Source organism: Lingula anatina, chromosome 7, assembly GCF_051362555.1.
Source record: "Lingula anatina isolate TDL-2025a chromosome 7, LinAna3.0, whole genome shotgun sequence".
In the NCBI taxonomy this organism is placed as follows: Eukaryota; Metazoa; Brachiopoda; class Lingulata; order Lingulida; family Lingulidae; genus Lingula; species Lingula anatina.
In genome coordinates this window covers 10,024,350-10,046,904 of record NC_141773.1, presented here as the reverse complement: position 1 = coordinate 10,046,904, position 22,555 = coordinate 10,024,350, and the positions used below count along the sequence as shown (strand labels likewise).

At 36.7% G+C, this 22,555-nt stretch overlaps 2 protein-coding genes across 2 annotated transcripts in view; one reads left to right on the top strand and one right to left on the bottom strand.

Annotated features, from left to right (window-relative positions):
- LOC106154020 (proprotein convertase subtilisin/kexin type 7-like) overlaps window positions 1-22,555 on the top strand; it is a 40,924-nt gene that overhangs the window by 6,539 nt on the left and 11,830 nt on the right. The window contains exons 3-6 of the mRNA XM_087017128.1: window positions 837-933; window positions 1,918-2,019; window positions 2,236-2,331; window positions 4,564-4,654. Of these exons, the coding sequence (XP_086873254.1) occupies window positions 837-933; window positions 1,918-2,019; window positions 2,236-2,331; window positions 4,564-4,654 (386 nt within the window). The remainder of the gene's footprint in view (window positions 1-836; window positions 934-1,917; window positions 2,020-2,235; window positions 2,332-4,563; window positions 4,655-22,555) is intronic.
- On the bottom strand, window positions 8,133-21,115 carry LOC147760724 (uncharacterized). The gene is made up of 2 exons (XM_087017129.1): window positions 20,499-21,115; window positions 8,133-11,843 (listed from the first exon to the last, which is right to left on the bottom strand). The coding sequence occupies exons 1-2, from the start codon at window positions 20,565-20,567 to the stop codon at window positions 9,231-9,233; spliced, it is 2,682 nt and encodes an 893-aa protein (XP_086873255.1). The 5' UTR covers window positions 20,568-21,115; the 3' UTR covers window positions 8,133-9,230.

Genomic DNA, 22,555 nt, shown 5'->3' with positions numbered 1-22,555 from the left:
GATTAGGCGGTTTTCCTTTCATGTACGTCCGCCATATTTAGTCTCAGGATTTGTAAAGCCTGGCTTAATTCATTGAGAATGCAGCCTAAGAGTGCATTGAGAACAGGTGATCTGCGGACTAACTGAACCGCCATCTAAATATGGCTAACATCACTTCAAAACTGATGCTGCAAATCCCTGATGGTCTCCCTGCCTCCACAGTGCCATTAAACGGATTAAATGTCGGTTTCGAGATTTAATTGCTTGGCCCTAGGCCTGCAGCGATGGTGCGTGCGGGGAGACTACTAGGAATATTAGCTGCATCGCTTTTGAAGTGGGGTTGGCCACATTCAGTCAGCAGATCAGTTAGTCCATGGATCATCTGTTCTGAATGCACATTAAGTAAAAGCTTTCTACATGTGTGCAATTACATGCCCACACACACAGACAAATACAGTGAACAGAGTTCTTGGCTGTTGTCGTCCAAAATTACCATGTGTGCACATATATAGTGTGATACGTTAAGAACCAACATGTAAACACAAATGTTTTACTTACTGTAATCGTACTGGATAATATTTTATGTGTTTATAATGCCCAAAACAAGTGCAACTTGCTCAGTTTTGTTTTGGTACAGGTTTTTGAAGAACCTTTGTCTTGGGTCCAGATTTTCTTAGGAAATGCAGGCCTTGCCTTTTACAACTATATTGTGTGTGCTTACTGTTGCTTGAGTCATTTGAGCTCTCTAAGTGTGTTAAATAATAGATAATGCATACATTTATCAATCTTTTAACTGTTCTGCAGTGCCATTTGCGTACATATAATTGTCTGAACATGTTTGCCTTCTCTATTCCTAGCACAATGAGGTTAACCCCCAGATGGATATCAATGTCCAGGAGGTGTGGTCCAGGAACATCTCTGGACGAGGAGTGACAGTCGTGGTGGTTGATGATGGTAAGGTCAAGGTCATCTTGTGGTTACCAAGAGCTTTAAACCAGATATGTACTAATACTTATTTAAAGGCACTCTGCTCCCATTTGAAAATTTTCCCACAGGCATATTTATTCTGCAAAGCAGGGATTGATTTAAATTGTGAGTAGTAGAAAATTGCTCCCCCCTCCCAAAAAGAAAGCTATTTTAGCTGGTAAATCCTTTATAGAGAGCCATTAAAATATTTATGTATGCTTTGTTTAATTGCTGGACCATACCTGTCTACTCTCTACCCTAAAAAACATTCATATGATAAAATATCTGTTTGAAATATATGTTTATCTGTTTACCCACCTTTACTCAGAGGATAGTTGAATATACCTTTATCAGATTTTAATAAGATTTTATATACTTGTACTTCACAAAGATGACATTGGGATAAAATAATTTGGTTACTGATGTTAATGTTCCATATCCACAATTAAAAATATTTATAAAATGGATGAAAAGATTTGAATTTTGCAATCTTTACTTCATATTTGTATGTTTATGTATATATTCTTTGGAGGGAATTGTTTAGGGAGGGGGTTGGGTTGTCTAGGGGAAGGGAATTGTTGGGGGGGGGGGGTTGTTCTAGAATCCCAGGGTATTACATACAATCAAGTAATTGCTCAGACAATGAACTGTGAGCATATCAGGTTAGATACAATCATTGCTGTAAATGTAGGTTCTCATTTAATGAGAACCCTTTAAAATGTTCCTAGATTAATTCAGAAATTGACTCTCTCTCTGAGAACTGATTTGAACAGAGCTTGAAGATATATATACGTATTATAAAACAGGTGACAGATGCTATATTGTTTTGAATATATCATAAAATATACATGATATCTATAAAATGATTAATTAAAAAAATTTGGGTTAAGGCCAAAGGAGTATGTGACTTGGAAAATAAATGTGAAAGCACTGCTACTGTTATGTTTGTTACTTGTACAATTGTTGTTGTAGGTCTAGAGTGGACAAACCCAGACATTCAAGACAATTACAGTCCTCAAGGAAGTTGGGATCTGAATTCTCATGACAGTGATCCTATGCCTGCAATTAATAAAGGTAACTTCCTGCTAACCAATATTTCACTAAAGGATTAAATACTATGACCCAAGATGTTATTTGTCCCAAAATAAATAAAAAAATAGTCAAGTTAAATTAGAACACTACACTTAAATGTCAGAAAGGGCCTTTTACTTTACTGCCTTGCATTTTAACTGCTATTGGAATAGTATCATTAAAAGAAGTTATTTTGTGTATAAGTTGATTTTCCTCCAGATAAAAATCATCATGGCACACGCTGTGCAGGGGAGATAGGGGCAGTTGCTAACTCCGTATGTGCAGTGGGAGTGGCATTTCAAGCCAAGGTTGCTGGTGAGTGAAACAATTAAACCTGAAGTTTCATAGACTAGGTTCCCATGCCTAGATCGATCCATCTGGATCGGTCTAACTTCCTGGAGAGTCTCACTAAATTGCTATCAACTTAACCAGCTTAAATGTCTGTCACGCCTACCGAATCAGCTAGGGGGTGAAGATAATTACCCCTTAACGGCATGACAGAAATTTAAGCCGGTTAAGTTAGTGAGACTCCCCAGGGAGATAGATCGATCTAAATATCTGTGGGAATAGTTCCATATAGTTAAAGTTACACACATTTGAAAATCCTCTGCAGTCATATTTATATCCTGCAAAACTTCTTGAATTTCTCTGTTCAGACAGTAAAGATAATACATGCTACACCCTGAATAAATGTTTATATGAAGCATACCTGATGTTGTAGTTACATGCATCTTCCCAGGATCTATGGAAGCTTGCGTACAGAAATTGCACTTTACCTCGGGAAAATTCATTTTGGCAGGTAGATTCTGTAGAAAATCACTTTAACCTTTAGTAAGAGAGCTTATACAATTGAAATTATGTGCCCTGTAGTTTGAGCATCAGTCCCATCAAATGTCCACAATTATAGTAGTCTGTAGTACATTATGACAATTTGCTATTTATCATGATGTTATTTTGAAGAACTATACTTTGTGCACTGGCACTGTTAATGTGCACTAGTTAAGGAAACTCTGTAACTCAAAATCCCTTTTTGGGAATTTCAAAGTGTGTTCCTGTTTGTTTATTTGCATGATTTTATATGACTGTCTATTAGCACTTTCTGGCTCACAGTTCGGGAGGTATTGTTCTGATTCTTTTTGTGAGATACTGTACTTTATGCGGACCTGACCACCAAATTTTGGTGATGGCACAGATTACCACTTGTACCTATTTATACCAGTAAAATGCAGTAAATGGCAAGCCCTGTGCAGCATGCACCATGACCTCAGCTCTTGACCTTTTTTAATGCTAATGGTACATGTTTTGAAGTACTGGATTAGTACCTGGGTGCCACAGCTCAACAGGTAGCATATAGCATCTTTGTGTGCAGGTGTTTTGAGTTCTACTAGCACGAGAGTTTTTTGTCATTTTTGATGATTATTAAGAGCAAAACCTTTTCTTGATTCTATTTCTATGATTTGATTAATAAAAAAATTAATATTTGAATTTATAGTTAATTTTTGAAAAGCAGCACTTAGAACTATGGAATTCTTTCTTTCAGAACATTAAGAATGAAAAGGTATAAGTTAAGTTCTCTTTTTACTACCAGATTTTACAGAAAGTTATGATATAGCAACCAATCCAAATTTTTACTGAGTGCCATAAATTAAGACTGAAAGATTCTAAAACACTTTTATCCCATTTTCTTTAACTAGCTTTTAGAGGTCTGTGTTTATTTTGAACTTAATATGATCTTAATATTAATCTTCTGTTTTCAATTTTTATTTGAACTCATATTTGTTAACAACTTCAACCTTTTGGTTGCTATGATTTTAAATAAACTAATCATTGTTATTATATTAATTATTATTATATCTATTTTTTGCAATATGTTTTTATATATGTTAAAAATATTGTTATGTAGCCCACAAGTTTTTGGGCTATTGAGCAATTTTATTCTCTGATTGGTAGGTGTGGTCCACGAACTTAAATAGTGCTCAAGTTTTTCACAAATTGGCAAATAGCTGTGGTTTAAAGTCCAGTGCTTACTACATTTTCTAAATGTCTACAGTAATTAATGTGAGTAGATTATTAAAAACTGATCATGATGATTAAAAATGTTGGTCATGCTGCTATAAAGCATTAGTTTACATCTATTGCATCTGCATTGACACAAAACATTCCGTGCACTTTTGTTAGACTGTTTCATCATTTTTAGAAGTTTTCATCTCAGTGCTTCCATCACATGTGTTATTTATGTCTGCTGCCTAGTTGATATTTTAGCCTTAAATTTAGCAAAATGTGATTAATATTTATAAGTGATTCAAATATAGATATACAAGTTCAATTTAAATTTTCATCTTTTTCTCTGTCATGTCTTCAAATTATTTTATGAAGAAAAAGATGGTGGTGCCTCTGATCCTATAGATAAAGTGTTTTAGATATATAAAAGACTGATTATGGCATTGATATTACAAGAAAAATATGTAAATATTATATTAAATAACAGTCTGTATTTAAAGTGCATAGTATTATCTTCTACATGTCACAACACAGTAATTGTTTCAGGTATCAGAGTATTGGATGGTCCCATGACAGACAGCTTAGAAGCAACAGCATTCAACAAGAACATGGAAGTCAATGACATCTACAGTTGCAGGTGAGCAGACCTTTTTTATTATGTAGTTCATGGAGTTTTATTGCCATAAAATTTCCTATTTTTTATATTGGCTTTAGTGTTGCAAGATTTGTGTGATTGTGCTTTGATTGATGGAATCCTCCTGAAAATTACATTAATTTTTCTTGAATCACACACACACATGTAAAGCCTCTCTTCTGGTCCTCAAATCAAGTTCGGTCCCTTGGTTCTAAACTGTTTACCAGAGGCTCTGTTATGGTCCTACACCTGTTGATGTCCATCATGACGTGTTCTAACGTGTTCCCCAAACGTGTCCTTGGCTGACTCTCTTTTGGGCCCCAAACTTTTTCTGCGGTATAGTCTTCATTTGGAAACCTGCCAGTATGACGTTCGGGGGAGGGGAGGGGATTGATTACTTGCACTTAAGCAACTCAACTAACGGTCATTTGGTTGATTCGCGAGATCAACGGACTACCTGGCTATTATTTCACAGCATAAATGGAAAGATATAAATTGCAGAGTAACCTTGTGTCGCAAGGATACTACTTATAATTATTTATTCCCTTCATGCTCCCTCTTCCCCCCCCCCCTCCCCGGGCACTTGTAATTGATACTCCGTATCTTGATTAATGTGGAAGAATTGAAAGATGAAAAGAGCGCCCAGACGTGCTTTTGACAGGTCAGGTCACGAAGTAACGGATACAGCATCTCAGGCCACAAAATATGGCTTCACAGGGCAGTGAACAAACTCGAGAAATTTCCCTCTCCGACAAAATTCCGGGCATATATTGACGAAATGAAATTATAACTACCAGGTTCATTAATAGATGTAACATCTGCTGTGATACTGGAGCTACTGTCATTGCCGCTGGGTGTGCTAAAATTTAATGCCTGAAGTGAAATATAGTGGTGTTCTGCGAGATGTCCTAGAATAATCATGTTCGGTTGACTGACATCACCATTTTCAGTCGTGGAATGCAAAAACTGAGTTGCTTCTTCGCCTAAGCTAGACACCACCATTATATCTACACCGTACAATGTCGAAGCTGCCTGCAGCACAATATGGTCACCTTCCTACATGTCATTATACTGAATTCTATTACTGTTCTATAACTAATGTTGTATTCAACCATTTAATAAAATTTAATATTTGAAGAATATCACTATTTTGCACCATTGCTATTATATGGCCCAGAGTACAGGTTCCAAACAGGTATACCTGCAAACAGTAAAATTGTTTGATATTAATAAAAATATAAACAATAATGTTTATCATAATAAGTAAACCAATCAGCAGTCTTACTGGCTACGGGTTATTGCCAAGATGTGTTTAGTTTATAACACTCTCCCCTAGTTGGGGACATTTACTGAATGTCTTGACCTCTCTCTCCCTCGTCATAAATCTGACATTTAAAATTAGTATTTCAATTCAGGATATTTACAGAAATGTGTGAACATCATATTAATTTGAGAAAGGGTATTTTACAGTGTTCGTAAATGTTACAAAGGAAATTACCAAAAATATATAGATTTCCATATTGAGAAGACATGTTCCTCTATTCCCCCTCTCCGAGGAGCAATATGTTTGTCCTAAGCTCTGAAGCTCTGAACGCGCTAGATAGAAACCAGATGTGGAGATAGTAAGATTTTATTGCCCGAGCCAGACTACCGACATTCCAGTCTTACAGGTTGAAATAAGTGTGGGCAGGGGGGGGGGGGGTATATATCTTCTTAACCGAACCATGATAAAGTATATGAGTAGAAAGGTTCAACTTGACCTTTTTTAAATTTCAAATCGTTATTTCATAACATAATTTAGTTGCTATGCCCTTATGCCCCCCTCCCACCCTGAACTCTTGTAATAAATATTCATTTTTTTTTTCATATGAAAAATGAGAGCGTAAATTAACTTATCCCAACTGCTCACGTTTTGCATAAAGTTTTTATGAATGTGTCACATTACTTTAAATAACTGCTGACGGCTTTCCCTATTAGAGGGTACAGTGACATAAACCAGTGAAAATTAATGGAACGTGTCATATTTTTATTCCGATATTTATCTTAATATATGTGGCTCACATTATCCCTTTTTGTTGAAAGTTTTCTCACATCGAACTTAATTGGGTTGGGGTGTCTACATCTGTAGCGGTGTTTTAAAGGGTCATAAAGTGACCAAATTTTTTAGATAGCGTTATGCGGGACTTAGGTAACTTTTGTATAAACTGAAAATAATATACTGTAGATTGATTCACAACTCTGCCTCCGGTCGAATGCAAGCCCGTAAGGGCCAACCAAAATTAAATGCCCGTGTCTGGTGCGAGTGCTCTGTTTTCGTGGTTCTCATACATAATCTGGCAACTAATGTCGCTACAGATGAGATGCAAATAAAACCGTATAATGATCGACTCGAAAATGCCTTTTAGTCTGTTTTGATGCTTTCCATGTACGCAGATTTACTATAATGTATAGGATTCGAAATTATCAACATCGGATTATTTAAAATAACCATCCAAAGATCATGCTCATTACGGCGCGTACACACAATTCGTTTGATTTGTGGTTTTTAATGAACTTAAATATAGATGCTGCGATAAAGACCATTCAACTGAATAAGATTTATAGGGCGAAAAGGAAATTGAGGCGTCCCTGTAGTCGAGACAAAAAATCTATGTTAAAGAATCCCGATTCTGTAGTAACAGCCAGGTTTGTCTCTTTTAAATTTATTTGAATTGTGCTCTATAACAAGAGAGGCAGTCAATGTGAGGGTCGGTGGCACTTTTAATGGTGGGGATCGAGTATTTAAAGCAATAATAACTCTTCGTTTCGGCCAAAAAATGAATTTTTCTGGAGTAAACAACAATTTTCCCATACTTACCAATGGTTAATGAATCCATTTTTACATTCAAAGTTAGTCCCTGGTTTTTTTCTAAAAAGTTTGTTTTTTTGTTAAAATCTCTTAAGAGATTTTAACAGAGTATAGACATCAATGGAGGTCACGTGGTCTAAAGACAAGTTCAAATATCAGAATAAAAGCTATAACTGCTGTTTTTGTGGTAAAACAGAATATATTATATTTCTATGAGTTATTCACAAGGTTTTTATTGTGAAATATAGGTCTCATACGAAGAGTTATTATCCCTTTAAATTCACAGATTTTGGGCATGAAAGAAAATTTTGTGGTTTCCAGGGGTCAGTTTGTAAGTTTGATCAAAATTCAGGCCAGGGACTCATATCATTTAGCAAGTTAGTCAATTTCTCTTGGCTAATCGTTTTGTTTCATACTCGCATATTTTCATTTTACTGACTCCGCAGCGTTGACAACTAGTATTAAGTTTGACACAAAGATAGCAACGGGAAAAAAACGTGCAAAAACTTACTGTAGTTGAACCCACAGTGCGGAAAACGATATATTGGGTTGGGGCGATGTAAAAAGTTTTTTTTTTTTACTACTGTATAACATTAAAAGTGCTTTAAATTAATTCAGATGAGCAGTGCTAGTAGAAAAATATATTACTAAAGTGGAAAGAGAAGGGATTTATTCATTATCATGTTCAGTTGAAGACAACATTTGGAAGAAACGAAAACATCATCAAATCTTATAAGACGAAAACAGACATAGCGGCATATCGTTTATTCTATATTCCTACAGTACTACATACATGTATCATGTACAGCACAGGTGTATGACGCGAATTAATAACTCTGGGGGTTTTAGTAGCAATTCTTATATTCTTGCGTATTCATGTTCACCTTATATATTCTTGACATAAAACTGGTCTGGTCCCAGGTCTGAATTACAATGCAATTCGTTATGATAACGGATAGGTGCACTTGAGGGTCCTTGAGGCAAAGTGATGTCATTGAACAATACAATATACATGTAGCAATAGACAAGTGAACTATGTAATATAAATAACATGCCTTATACACGTTTATGAAAACACCACAATCCTACTTCTAATAACACTAATTCATGTCATTAAAGACTAACACCCTCAACTCACAAAGATTAAATTGAAAGTATAATAAAAGATTACACAAGTACTCTTGAGAAAATGTCGTTACCGTTTCTACTTCTACTAATCACGATGTAGCGCATGTCGTAAAATCAGTAAGGATATGATCCCAAATGTACAATAACCATGTGTAAAATAAAATGTTATGCATTCATCTGACGCAAATGTCAACTTTCTAAATATGATGTAATCGACATTAATACTGTTCAAAGTAAAAGTGAACTAAAGGCGTACTGGTGACATTGCTATGAAAATTAATGATTTCTAACTTTAACAAACACTTAAAATTAAGAACAATATTCTAATTATATACTTCTAGTTATATAATTACATAGCCTAAGTTTCTTTATCGTAAAAAATTACATTCTACGTAAAACTATACATCCAAAAACTGATCTCTCAGTGGAACGTTGTTGCTGCAGTTTTCGCGAACATTGCATGTTGTATAACAAGAAAGCATTTAAAGACATTCTCTGACATCCACATAGACATCCACATACAGACACTTCATACAACGATATTATCAAAAATTGCATGGGTTATGTGTAAAAATACACTTAAATGACTTAAATTATAAGCAATTAAATGGATTTAAAACCATATTCATAGCAAACTTCTCCCTTCACTGAAGTTAACCATTCGTCATATTCAGAAGCTTGCATTTGAGTCATACTGACTGTACCATCATCGTCTATTCTAATTCCTTGTCTGTCACCTTTGTATACATAATACAACCAGTACTGAAAGCATACATCATTTAACCTTGTGCTAATAGAGGAGTCCATATATAGAGATGTATCGTCAAAAATAAGCATATCTTCGTCCGGTACGAGCAAAAACTCACTTCCACCACCTGACGCACCCAAAATCATCTGTCGCTTGAATGTTTTACCCCTTTTCTCCATGTACTTCACGAATTTGACAACACGAGCATTATTTCTATGAAGGGGTACCCCATTCTCTCCAACATTTTCATCCGGGCTGTGACTGTTAGCATTATTGAAAGGCATATCTATTTCGTTTTTTGATTCTAATTCTAAACACAAATATTCCTTGACATCGTTATAACTAACATCAAATTCAGTTTTTGACGAAGTGAAATTATAACTACCAGGTTCATTAATAGATGTAACATCTGCTGTGATACTGGAGCTACTGTCATTGCCGCTGGGTGTGCTAAAATTTAATGCCTGAAGTGAAATATAGTGGTGTTCTGCGAGATGTCCGAGAATAATTATGTTCGGTTGACTGACATCACCATTTTCAGTCGTGGAATGCAAAAACTGAGTTGCTTCTTCGCCTAAGCTAGACACCACCATTATATCTACACCGTACAATGTCGAAGCTGCCTGCAGCACAATATGGTCACCCCAGGATGTACCTGCCATACCCTGGAGGTAACCATCCCAATCATTACCGGGAACGAAATTACTGTAATGCACCCCGTGTGCATTAGTGGGATATTTGACTAAAAAATTAACAATTTGTTCCCTCACATCCCTGTGGGTGTATTTTGTCTTTTTCATTAAATTGAGTTGGTGGGCTAAACAATGGAAAAGACAATTACCATCTTTAGGAGTTTCAGTTACTTCAACTAACCCCATACTCAGAGCATTCCGTATTAGACAGTCATATATACTTTGCGATACGGCGTCTTCGTGTTGTTCTAAAGCCCTCAGTTGACCCCAAATGTCTTTGGTGTGGTAGTGACATTTATCAAGTCCATGTTTTGGACAGCATCTATCGCACATTTTATTTTTACAATTTCGGTTTTTTTGAGCACGGCAGTTTCTGTATAGACACACGAGAGATCCTAGCTTGGCTTTTTTCTGTCGCTGTTGCTCGACATCCCTACTTAATGATGTTATCCGGTCCACTCGGTACCAAATTGGTTTTTCGTTTTCTACTTTAATTTTGTAACGGTGTGTTTCATAGTCGGTGATAATTACAGTACCTTGTGCCACCCTCGGTTTACAGATGCCATGCCCTCCTCTCTGCACCCTTTTGTCTTTCCGATCAACAGAAACAAGAACATTATCCCCTATGTGGTATTTAGAAGGCGGGTTTTTTCTTAGGTTTCTTTTTATCATCTGTTCTGCTGCTTTTTCGGTACTTTTTTGGGCTTGGCTTCTTATCTTTTGGACAGCATCCTCATGAGTTACAAGGTCGTCCACACTAGAATGGAAATCCTCCTTCTCCTCACATTTACAGTATTCTTCAGCGTCTTTGTTAGAAACCCGATTACTGGTTCTGCCGTAAAAAACCTCAAATGGGGATCTGCCACCGAGAGCCAAATGGGGACCTTCATTATAAAGGCGTTCGTACTCTTGATATTCTCTGGCCCAGTTTACCCCCGTCTCACCATATATCAGATCATATCGAAGTTTTTCTTTCCATGTGCGGTGTGATCTTTCAATCTGTCCTTGCGACTGTGGATAATACGCCGAAGAGTGGATAATTTTGACATCTAGTGATTTGCAAAGTTTTGTTACAGCTCCTTTGAACTCCCCACCTTGGTCAGACTGTAATATTCTCGGGGGCCCAAATATATTATATATATCCCTTAAGGTGTCAGCAACTTCATCAGATGATTTGGACCTTAAGGGCCGAAGCCAAATATATCTACTAAAAATGTCCATTAAGGAAAGAATCCACTTGTATGTTTCCTCGCCATCTTTTACTTCAATGGACGACAAGTCTACCAAATCCACCTGGTGGCGATCCATAACCATATTTGATTTGATTGGTCGAAGAGGTGCCTTATTCATAAATTTAGGATTCCTTTGCTGCTGCCGGTTGTCAGCATTAAGGACTTCTTGGATTTTTCTCTTTCCCACCCCTGTCACCACGGAGCCAATCCTAAACTTCAGCTTTCTAGCCCCTTCGCCTTTGGAGAGCGCAGATGCTTTCTGCACAACTGCTTTCACCTCTGATGCCCTGAGGACAATGGTGCCATTTTTTTCCAGTAGTATCCGCTGCTCCTCACGAGATGTGATGGGATCGGGCACACTTCCAAGCTTGAACTTTTTGCTGGCTAGTTGTCTGTATGCCTTCCTGTCATTACTTGAACGAGTAGCTTTGGGTATATTCGCAAAGGACAATTTTCCTTGCAATACTTTCAACATGATTTCATACACTGTGTCATCAATTGGTCTTTGTCCAACCTTTCTTGGTCTCTTTCTCCAGTCATTTTCCTACAAAAAATTAAATGTTGAAATTAATTTTCTTTTCATTTTTTTCAACCAAATTTTATAATTATAATTATAATTACTTAGACCCTCCTGTCCGGTCGGTATAGTCCTTTCAGATATTTCAGATATATTTCTATGGACTAAAAATGGTCTTTGTCATTGATATATAAACTCATAATTAGGGATGTGCACGGGTCCATCATTTTACTATTTAAAAAAAAAAAATTAAACTTTTGGTATGGCCGTCCTGGGGATGGTTGATTCGATATTTTACATCGTAATTTCTGCTTCATACCCTGGAAAACATCCAGGATTCATAAACCTATCGTTACAGATGTGCTTGTATCCAAACATGTTTCAGTTCTGGTTGGATGTGGAAATTAGGCGTAAAGCTCGATATGATGTTTCATTCTAGACCATGATTTCGAGAGTGACGCGTGTATTTGCAATGGAGTGGGGGGGTGGGGGTGGAGTAACATTACTCACTCACATGATAGTGTGTATTTTATCTCGTTGGAGTTTAATGAAGCTGTTATTTGCAGATGTTCTCGAAGATACCCGTGAGATTAACTTCTATAAATATCTCAAGAGCTCCGTGACGGAAAGCAAACAGCTTTTATTTTTTATTTATTTATTTTTTATTATTATTATTATTTTTTTTTTTTTGCTACCCATTTTGTTTTGAGATTTTTCAGATTTCAGGACGATTAAAAACTGACAATATTTGGGCGTTGAATCATGGCGGGTCTAAGGCACTACATGTATAAGACAAACGAAGTCTATAAATAAACACATCGCCTGCCTTTAAACTAGGACATAAAGCTGACCATTTGTGATTTGATTGACGGCGCAGGTTTATAGATGTGGCTAGTACACAGTAGTATGTCTTTCCACGAGAACTCTACTAGGCAGAGAGGTTTTAATTTCGCTGCACATTAGGTGTACATTACTTTAACAAACAGTCTATTCCATTATTCGTGATATAGAAGTATTTATTATGTAACTATGACATAAATGTCATGACTTGCAATAACAGCTGTCGAAATAAGCTATTGCTTGATATGCAACATAATATTTCGAGAATATCTCGGTCGTTTAAAAATGTAGACCCGCTGTCCTATATATTGAAAAAGTTTAAGGTTTAAAGTTTAAGTTAAAGGTTTAAGGTTTAAGGAAAGTCTGAAATCTGAATGATTTGAAACGGTCAACTGTTCAGATAGATGTCGGGGAGAATGAAATACTGGGGATTCATAAAACTGGTGAAGAGCCGGTTGTACAGGCTTACAAATAGGGCCGGATTTTTGCAGATGAACGCATTTTGCAACCAGAATTTTTTCTTGGTCAATAATTAACAATTAAAATACATGCATAATCTATTTCACATTGTTACTTCCTAAACCATCATAGTTAGGAACTTATGCTAGGAACATGAAACGTGGCTACATACCATTTTGGATGTGGAAGGGCACTTCGAATTTTTTTTGGAGGGGGGGGGGGGGGCGGTTGAGTCTAATTGACATTGTAATTCCTGCTATCCATCCTTAGATCAATGAAGTTTGGAACGTAATGCTATGGGGATTGAAAAAACAGTCTTTGGGGATGTGTATGGGTCCTTCTGGATTTTTGTGACATTGGGTATGGCCGTCCCTGGGGAGGTTGATTTTAAATTTTACATCGTTATTCGTGCTTCTACCCTTAAGCCATTACAGTTAGGAACATGAAACCTCCCGGGCTCATAAGCCTACCGTTGAGCATATGCATAGGTTTCCGGGAATGTTTATGATATGTCAGGTGTGGCTATCCCGGGGGGTGAATGATTCACATCGTTATTTCTGCCATCTATACCCTTAAAAATTAAGGAACATGAAACGGATATTGATGAACCAGTCATTTTTAATGAATGTGCATGGGTCCTTAAGAAATGTAGAGAACAGCAGATGCACATACAGAACTAATTGGACTTCCAGCCATATGCGTAAATATAGGTCAGGGAATCCAATTAAAAATTAATTCAAGGCCCCACACACTAGATCAGAAATCCTAGCGTTGAACTGCTGTTGTGTCTTAACACAAAACACACATGTTTATTACCTAAGAGCAGTAATTAACATGTGTGTTTTATGTTAAAGAATAACGGGACTTGGACTCTAGGATTCCTGCGAGTATGGTGTCTTGAATGGGTTTTAATTAACTTGGCCTATATTGAAGAATACGACTTATATTAAGGTCTGTAAAATTATTAAGTACTATCTGCTGCTTTCTCTGCATTTCCCCTTCCTTCCTAACTAACGCCTTCAGATTCACACATCGTACTGGCTGGCTCGGTCCAACTCTGAAAGGAATCTGACTTAAGTGCAATCCATGGAAACAGCTTCATTGTTTTACTAACCATTAATCACCCCACCCCCTAGGGACAGTCACACTAAAATTCCCATGTAGCCCACTCATGCACCAAAGACTCATGTTCCTAATTCGAATGGTCTAGGAGGAGATGAAATAAATTACGGTAATATATTAGTCAACCATCCCCAGGGATAGCCACACCCCAGGTCACAATAAAAAAAATTGCCGATGCACACCCAGACATTTTAGTTTCCTCAACCCAAATATCTATATGGGTATATAGCAGAAAATAATAAAGATAATAATCAACCACCCCTAGGGAAGGCAACACCCATAGTCACCAAAAATCCGAAGGACACGTGCATATCCCTAATGGCAAGTTTAAATATCCCCGGCGCCTCATGTTCCTCACTATAATGGATAGAGGATAACAGTAATAAATATTTAAAAAAAAATACCCCCCAAAGGTCGTCACGGTACTACAGCTCTACGGGTACATAGCAGAAATTACGATGTAAAAATTTCAACCAACCACCCTATGGGACAACCACGCCCCGTACTTCAAACTGTTTAAGGTGCCTACAAAATATCCTGGTTGCAAAATGCATTGCAGTTCCAAAACTCATTTTTACGACTTTCCTTGGGTGCAAAATGCGTTGCATTTAAAAGATGCGGCTCTACAACTGTCATTATGATTGTGAATGGACTCTTAAGTAATTTGAAAAAGAAAAGGACACCACACAGCACTGGACAGCTGAGTGCCTGAATGTAGGTTAAGGGATCCAATAAAAAACTGATTGTTGTGTGCTTGGGGAAGATGACAGAAATTGTGATATGAATAAAATATAAATCATCCACCCCGGGGGCAGGCACCATATTCAGCCCATGGTGTCAAGGTAACCCCGTTCACATCCCGATTCTATCTCTAAATTATTTCAAATAGTTCCAGTTACTTTAAAGAAATTGGTTGCTAAATGCGTTACAGTTGCAGATTGCGTTTTCACGTACTTCCTTGGTTGCAAAATGCGGCTTTACAACTATGTTAAGGAATGACCCCCAGGCTGTAGTGTACTGTAGTTAATTTACGCTCTTATCTTTCACATTAAAACCAAGTAACAGGGTATCAATTACAAGTGCTCGGGTGAGGTGTAAGCACAAAAGAAATAAGCAATCCTAAGCAATATACTTGAGACACAAGGTTACTTAGCAGCTTAACTTTTCAATTCAGTTCATCAATTTATTATGAATAAATATCAATCTACAAGGCTGTTGATCTCACAGAACAACTGCTTTAATTAGGCTGCTAAACAACAAGTAGGCCTACCCCCCCCCCCTCCGAACCCCTTATTAACAGGTTTCCAAATGCAGACTGTGCCGCAAATAATACTTTCGGGTCAAATGAGTGCCAGCCAAGGGCACATTTGGGGAACACGTTTGATCACGTCATGATGGACATTCACAGGTGTAGGACCAGAACAGATCCTCTCGGAAACCAAAGGGACATAACTAAAGCATTACACCTGCGTGTCTTTCCTCATGGAAAAAAGAAGTCTTTTCAGAGTGGGACGCGATTTGAACAAGACGATTGTAGTGCACAATTATATTTATGTACCTTCTCTGCTTCTTTTTCAACACTATTATCTATTTATATATCTTTAATAATTGATTCCAATTTGTTTATTAATCAATCTTATAATCCAGTAAGCTACGCGTAAATTATGTTTTCATAGCCTGGTTTACCTGATCCATTAGTTTTATGTATCAAGCGGATCTGGGAAGTGAGGGCCCAGGGCCAAGGGGTCTGAACCTCCTTTTCTTCAAAGCTGACCATAATCTCCCATAATGTACTGATTTTTATAAATACTGGATCCTCACCTACATATGCCTGTGTATTTTAAAATTGCTCAAAACATGCATCCAATACCACTAAAGAAACCATATTCAGTCATGCAAGTAAATTAAAACGTACATTTTACCTATTTTGGATAATATTTACAGTACATGTAAAAATACCTTATTTTTCAAAAACGTTCTCTCTCATAACGTGGACCAACAACATGTACTTTTTCACCATTATCCCATGTAGGCGCACGCGCACGCAGGTGATATCTTATGTGAAGATGAAGTCGCATTTTATCCTATAAAGTCGATTTGACAGTAAAATCAGAGCATTTATCCCATGAAGTGGTAATATACCATGAAGTATGTTGAAACACACGTACCCGAAAAAAGCTTTTCACACAAATGCGAATAAGTGATCAAGATCTAGAATTTGAAAGAGGGCGACATAAAAACAACAAAACACAACTATCCGACCGAAATTGCCCCTACTGTGACAAGGCAGAGGATAAAATTAATTTCTTCTTAGAATGCAATCATCACGAAATCGAAAAAAATCACTAGGTTAACTTGCAGGGTCTAACACACAACGTCAGAACAGCCTAAACCCACCCTCTGCGCAGGGTGCAACTGCAGTAGGGAAATTTATAAGTAAGGTTATGAAAAAACGCAAATGATTAATTAGACATACACAAAGTCGCTCATCCATCGAACTTGTATATTCTTTATAATGTATATTGTATAAAGTTATATCTTCGGTTATATTTTCGGTTTGTAATATCTATCATACATATCTTTTTGAACTTCCCAAATAAAACCTCCCAAAATACCAAGTTTTTGATCCCACATTATTACAGACACCCCACTTATTGTACCACCAGCGTTAGCGCTGGCGGTACACATGGTTTTAGTCCAGTCCGGTCCGTTCCGCCGGCTCCTGCGGCTCCGCCGGCTCCGCCGGCTCCGCCGCCATGTTACCGTTACCGCTTCTCCTCCTAGACGGTAAGGGCCCCCATACCCATCTCTTGGATTTAGGTCACCTATAATCTCAACTCGTTCCACGTAAAATTTGGGCTTTGTCGGTATTGGGGTCTAGGTGTGGCACTCATTGCAATGCACCCTTGTCCAAAAATGGCAAAATTAAATGCTAATTATCTACCCTACGGAAGGAATTATGGGAAAAATTTCTACAGACGGCTTTCCAAAAGTCATATGTGTAGATTTCAAATATGCCCTTGGATTTGACCTTTGACCTTTATTTCAAGGTCAAACGGGCAAAAATTTTCAAAAAAATGAATTTTTTTTCGAAAAAAAATTTATTTGCGCTGTTATTCAGACACCACACAGACTTAACCAATAATATTATTGGAAAATGTTACCCTTCAGGTCATCTTTCACCTTTGTGAATTTGGGGTCAATCGGTGCATTTTCACGGGTGAAGCGGCCATAAGATACCGAAACTGAAAACTGTCTCTAATTCGGGAACCGTTAATGCTAGAGACCCATTCTTTTTTGCATTTTGTAGAGCATGTAAAGCCCAACACTGGAGGTGGTCTCGGTTTTTTTGTATTCCATACGGTTTTCGAGTTACGCTGTATCAAAAAGTACATATTGGTGGTGAAAGCAAAATGTGCAGTACGGTAATGGATAATAAATTTTGAACTCCGGAAAAATAAAACATAAGACTTGGCAAAGCAGACAACTTGTGGTCAAAAATGACATTATTTCATCAAATTTGAACTTCTGGAACTTCAGAGCACCTCCCATTTCAAGAATTTTGACCAAAATGACCTTTTCTTTATTTTAATTAATTTTTTCTGTAGGAAATTTATGGCACATTAAGGTAACTCCGAAATTATAACATTTAGTCCCTTATATCTCCAAAACTGGCAGAGATAGGTCCATAGTTACTATTGAAGTTGAATAGGAAGTCATATACTGGCAATCTTACTGTGACCTTGAAATTGACCTTTGACCTACTTTTCACCATAAATTGAACTTTGCAAATTTTGGTTCCCTTTTATCTCCAAACCTGGCAGAGATAGGTCTATAGTTACTATTGAACTTGAATAGGAAGTCATATACTGGCAATCTAAATGTGACCTTTAAATTGACCTTTGACCTACTTTTCACCATGAACTGAACTCTGCTAATTTCTTTCTCTTTTAACTCCAAACCTGGCAGAGATAGGTCCATAGTTACTATTGAAGTTGAATAGGAAGTCATATACTGGCAATCTTACTGTGACCTTGAAATTGACCTTTGACCTACTTTACACCATGAATTGAACTTTGCAAATTTTGCTTTCCTTTTATCTCCAAACCTGGCAGAGATAGGTCCATAGTTACTATTGAACTTGAATAGGAAGTCATATACTGGCAATCTAAATGTGACCTTGAAATTGACCTTTGACCTACTCTTTATCATGAATTGAACTTTGCAAATTTTGGTTCCCTTTTATTTCCAAAACTAGCGAGATAGGTCCATAGTTACTATTGAACTTGAATAGGAAGTCATATACTGGCAATCTAAATGTGACCTTGAAATTGGCCTTTGACCTACTTATAATCATGAACTGAACTCTGCTAATTTCTTTCTCTTTTAACTCCAAACCTGGCAGAGATAGGTCCATAGTTACTATTGAAGTTGAATAGGAAGTCATATACTGGAAATTTACTGTGACCTTGAAATTGACCTTTGACCTACCTTACAATGAACTTAACTTTGATTGTACCATTTTAAGTTTTATATATTTTTTGCGTATTTTGAAAATTCTTGTTGATTGCATTTTTACAGCTTGTCAAGCATAAGACTGGTGGCTGTGTCCCTTATTTTGCGTATGTGGGGGTCTATACGAATGCGCTTGCTCCAGCTGGTGGTACAATATTCGGAGGCGGTATCGCCTCTCTGATCCTCTAGTTATGTATGTGTTTTCAATCACTCAGCAGATGTCATACAGTTTTTACAATATATTTTTCATGACACAACCGTTGTTAATTGTGTAAGAGAACTTCAGAGGCCGATTGCATCCCGAGATCTTAATCTTATTTTCTATGTTTTAATTAGCAAATTATACAGGTCTCTCCGTCGCCTCAATAATCCTCAGTCACAGCCGTTTGAACACGAAGCTGATGCACATGTCGAATGTTTTTCATTAGCTTGCAAGCGCGTGTTGGAACGTGATATTTTTCGCAATTCAAGCGAGCGTTTTTTTTCCTGGAATTAGTGTATAAGAGAGTCTTCATCTTCATTGAGCAACAAACGTGTGATGATAAGATGTACGCATCGTTGCAGCAATTTATCGATATTAATCTGGCAATAAATTAAATAGGCTAGTATTGGTTTTCGGTCTGTATTTTTTTTTTTTTTTTGTGTGTGTGTGGCCGTAGTCTAACTAAAATGTTGCGGCTTTTTGACAAGTTCTTCAAAAATATTAACATCTGTCAGGATGGTCTTTGTTTTAATAATTGGTAATTCTTAAGCCGTTCTTATTCTAAGCTGAAAGCTTTTAACCATAAACTTTGTCTGAATTATTCATAAAAGTCAAACCGACTTTTTAAGACATCCACTTACTAAAACGTGATGCCCGTGTTTTCACATCACATTGCAGGCGTCTCATATAATGTTTACATGATACAAGTACATCAGAGTACATCACTTATAAATTTCCCTCTAGAATCAGCCTATTTTGTTGGGTATGACCCTGTTTACTTGTGACTGGACTCGTTTTTTCAAAATGTATTGTGCTGTGTTGCGCTGAATTGCTGTAAATTATCAAAAACCAGGGCGGGGTTAAATAATTTCCATTTGCACTGATTACGAGTGATTGAATTTTATGCTAGAGGATATTCCCAATTTTTAATGCTGTGGTACTTTTGGAACCACAGTTATTTTAGAATTGGGCGTGTTAAGGATATTTCTCGTGTCTGTAATGGTCCTTTAAATATGAATACAATTACACCAATTTGCTCCAAATACATGTATCAATAACAGCAAACTCATATCCAACTAACTAAATTGTTAAGGAAATTATTCTCTCTCGTTAATAACTGCATTCATTCCTTAACAAGTATAACACAGCGTAGGTACACTCCATGTCTTTGAAAATTCCCCAAAAACGCTTAATTTTGCCATCCATAGTTTCTAACAAATCTTACACACAGTGATTTAATCTCTTTTGTTTTTCTCTTGACCCGTACCTGATGTTGACATTTCTCTTGGAAATGGGGAAGTGGGCGCTGCTTTAATGACTGGCCATTCCTTTAAAGGTGAAAACCAATCCTTATAAATTTGATCAAATCGAATCCAAGTGCAGAGAAGGAAAGATTAATAATTCGGGAGTACGAGCAAATCGTTTATTTTCCTGGAAATCCCCTTTGTCGGTTAAATGTCATGGAGTGTACCTTTTACATTTGAATCAATTTTTTTTCATTTGTCAAAACTTACAGTGTAGGTAAGTCACGAAAAGAAACTTACCTCGTCTGCTGACTCAACAGCTATGCATAGGATACAAAGAAATGTCAACAGTCCTAGAACTGCATTCATCTTGGCGTTTGTAATTCGTAGTACCAGCTTTTTCTTTCTCCGTCTATCGTTTCCTGCACTGTTATTCTTTCTGAAGACTGGCTCACGTCAGAAGAATTTTTGCTGCGTTGGTTATAAATCAAATCGCTATCAGATCATATATATGGTGTGGTCAGTGTTTGCCACATATGTCCAGTCCATTTGCAAGTCGTGTAAATAATTACAGTTGACAGAGCTACTGCATTTATTTGTATGTCCATTTTGTTAAATCCAAACTGGTATAACGAGATTCGGTTTAGTTCTACTTTTACGTCAAGCCAATTTGCACCATAGATTTTTATAATAAAAACAATAAGTTTATTGAGCACTGAATGATATGAATACATTTGTAGGCTCACTAGACGACATTATTTACACAATTATTTATTGTTGCATCACACATTCATTTATATTTTTGTACCCTTTTCAAAATAACCAGCTGACGCTCTGTGAACCCAAGATCAGGTATTCAGAATTTGTCCGTAAAATCAGACTTGTTTTCAAGGACAGCACTTTTTCAGGTTAAGAAGGGGAGGGGGGGTAGCAGATCTGTGGAGGCGTATGTTACCGGTATCTTCTTAACCGAACGTGATATTCTAAAAAAAAAGCTTATTTTAACAGCTTTTTCATTTTAAAATCGTTATTTGAAAATTTTAGTTACATTAGAGAATTAACGCGTATAGGCTTCTTAGGCCTCGTCTCTTTAACCTTAGAACAAAATAAAACTAAAAGTTTCCCACAAACACACAAGTTTAGAATCCATAATTCGTAAGCTATCTTTGGCAGCAACAAAAATGCGTCTAAAATTCTTAATCTGTATTAAATCTAACTAATTTTACTTAATTTCATTCATCAGTTCCCAACCTACGTTCAATAGGGTGACTCCCGTTTTCGCCCACGTCCTCACACATAATTATAAAACTTAGCAAATTATTTATTCCATAAGTCTTGGTTATAAAATTATCAAAGGCATTCCAATTATAATCGACACATAAATTGTATTCATATTGTCATTTTCATCCACACAAGTGGATGCATATGTTACAGTGAAATAAACTAAACTAAACTAAACATAAACCATAACCCCAACCAAAAATTAATCCCTGACAAAGCTTAGATGTAACGAATTAACACAATCTTCCAACAATCTGCTTAAAAGCTCTAATTAGTATTGGCGCTGCTCTAAATCTTTCCCTTGAAGTGGTAAATTGAAACGGGGATGTTAGCCTTTAATTTTGCCCAAGGGAGTACGGCGTTGTGTAACAGTAAATTGCATTGGTATGCATACTTATACTACCTAGTTATACTGGATCTGTCCTCTACCATTAGTCCCTCAAATCTCCACAATGTATTTGGTCAGATCACTGGGATTTCATGATATTCCCTTCACTGTACGCTCCTAAAGCAATACAATTGGGATGCTACATGTAAGTTGTCATCCAGTAGCAAAACATCACTTAAACATTATGCGAATGATATGGGACATATAGCTTGTGAAAGCCTAGGTATAAATACCAACAAGGTATGCAGCTCATCTCTAAACCAGCCCCGTCAATCAAACACTCATTATGTTCACTTGCGTCTTAGTTTAAATGCAGTCAAACAGGCTATAATTACGAATATATTGCACGCTTATTAATAAACATTGTTTATTTTAGATCCGCTGATTCGAAAATAATATAATCCATTTCTACTACTTGCACAAAACGCCTACATTTTGGTATTTTTATAGTGACCATACCTAAACCCTAAATCCTGAAAATCGAAAAAAAATCTGAAACAAAATGCGTAAATGAATAAAGTAGCTAGACTATCCTTCATAAGGAGCTCTTTACATAAATTGCAGTATTAATAGATTTATAAAACGTATGCAGTAAAAATCCATTATACTGTGCCTATATAAGGGACTAAGTTCTGATTTAAGCTCTGACTCACTTTAGTTCTTGACAGTCCAGTGGACATTTAGGAAA

Excerpts from the sequence above, each read along its gene's own strand:
- LOC147760724 (XM_087017129.1), bottom strand. The coding sequence starts at position 20,567 with ATGAATGCAGTTCTAGGACTGTTGACATTTCTTTGTATCCTATGCATA. Across the intron at positions 11,844-20,498 it reads CTGTTGAGTCAGCAGACGAG|GAAAATGACTGGAGAAAGAG; the intron begins GTAAGTTTCTTT and ends AATTTTTTGTAG.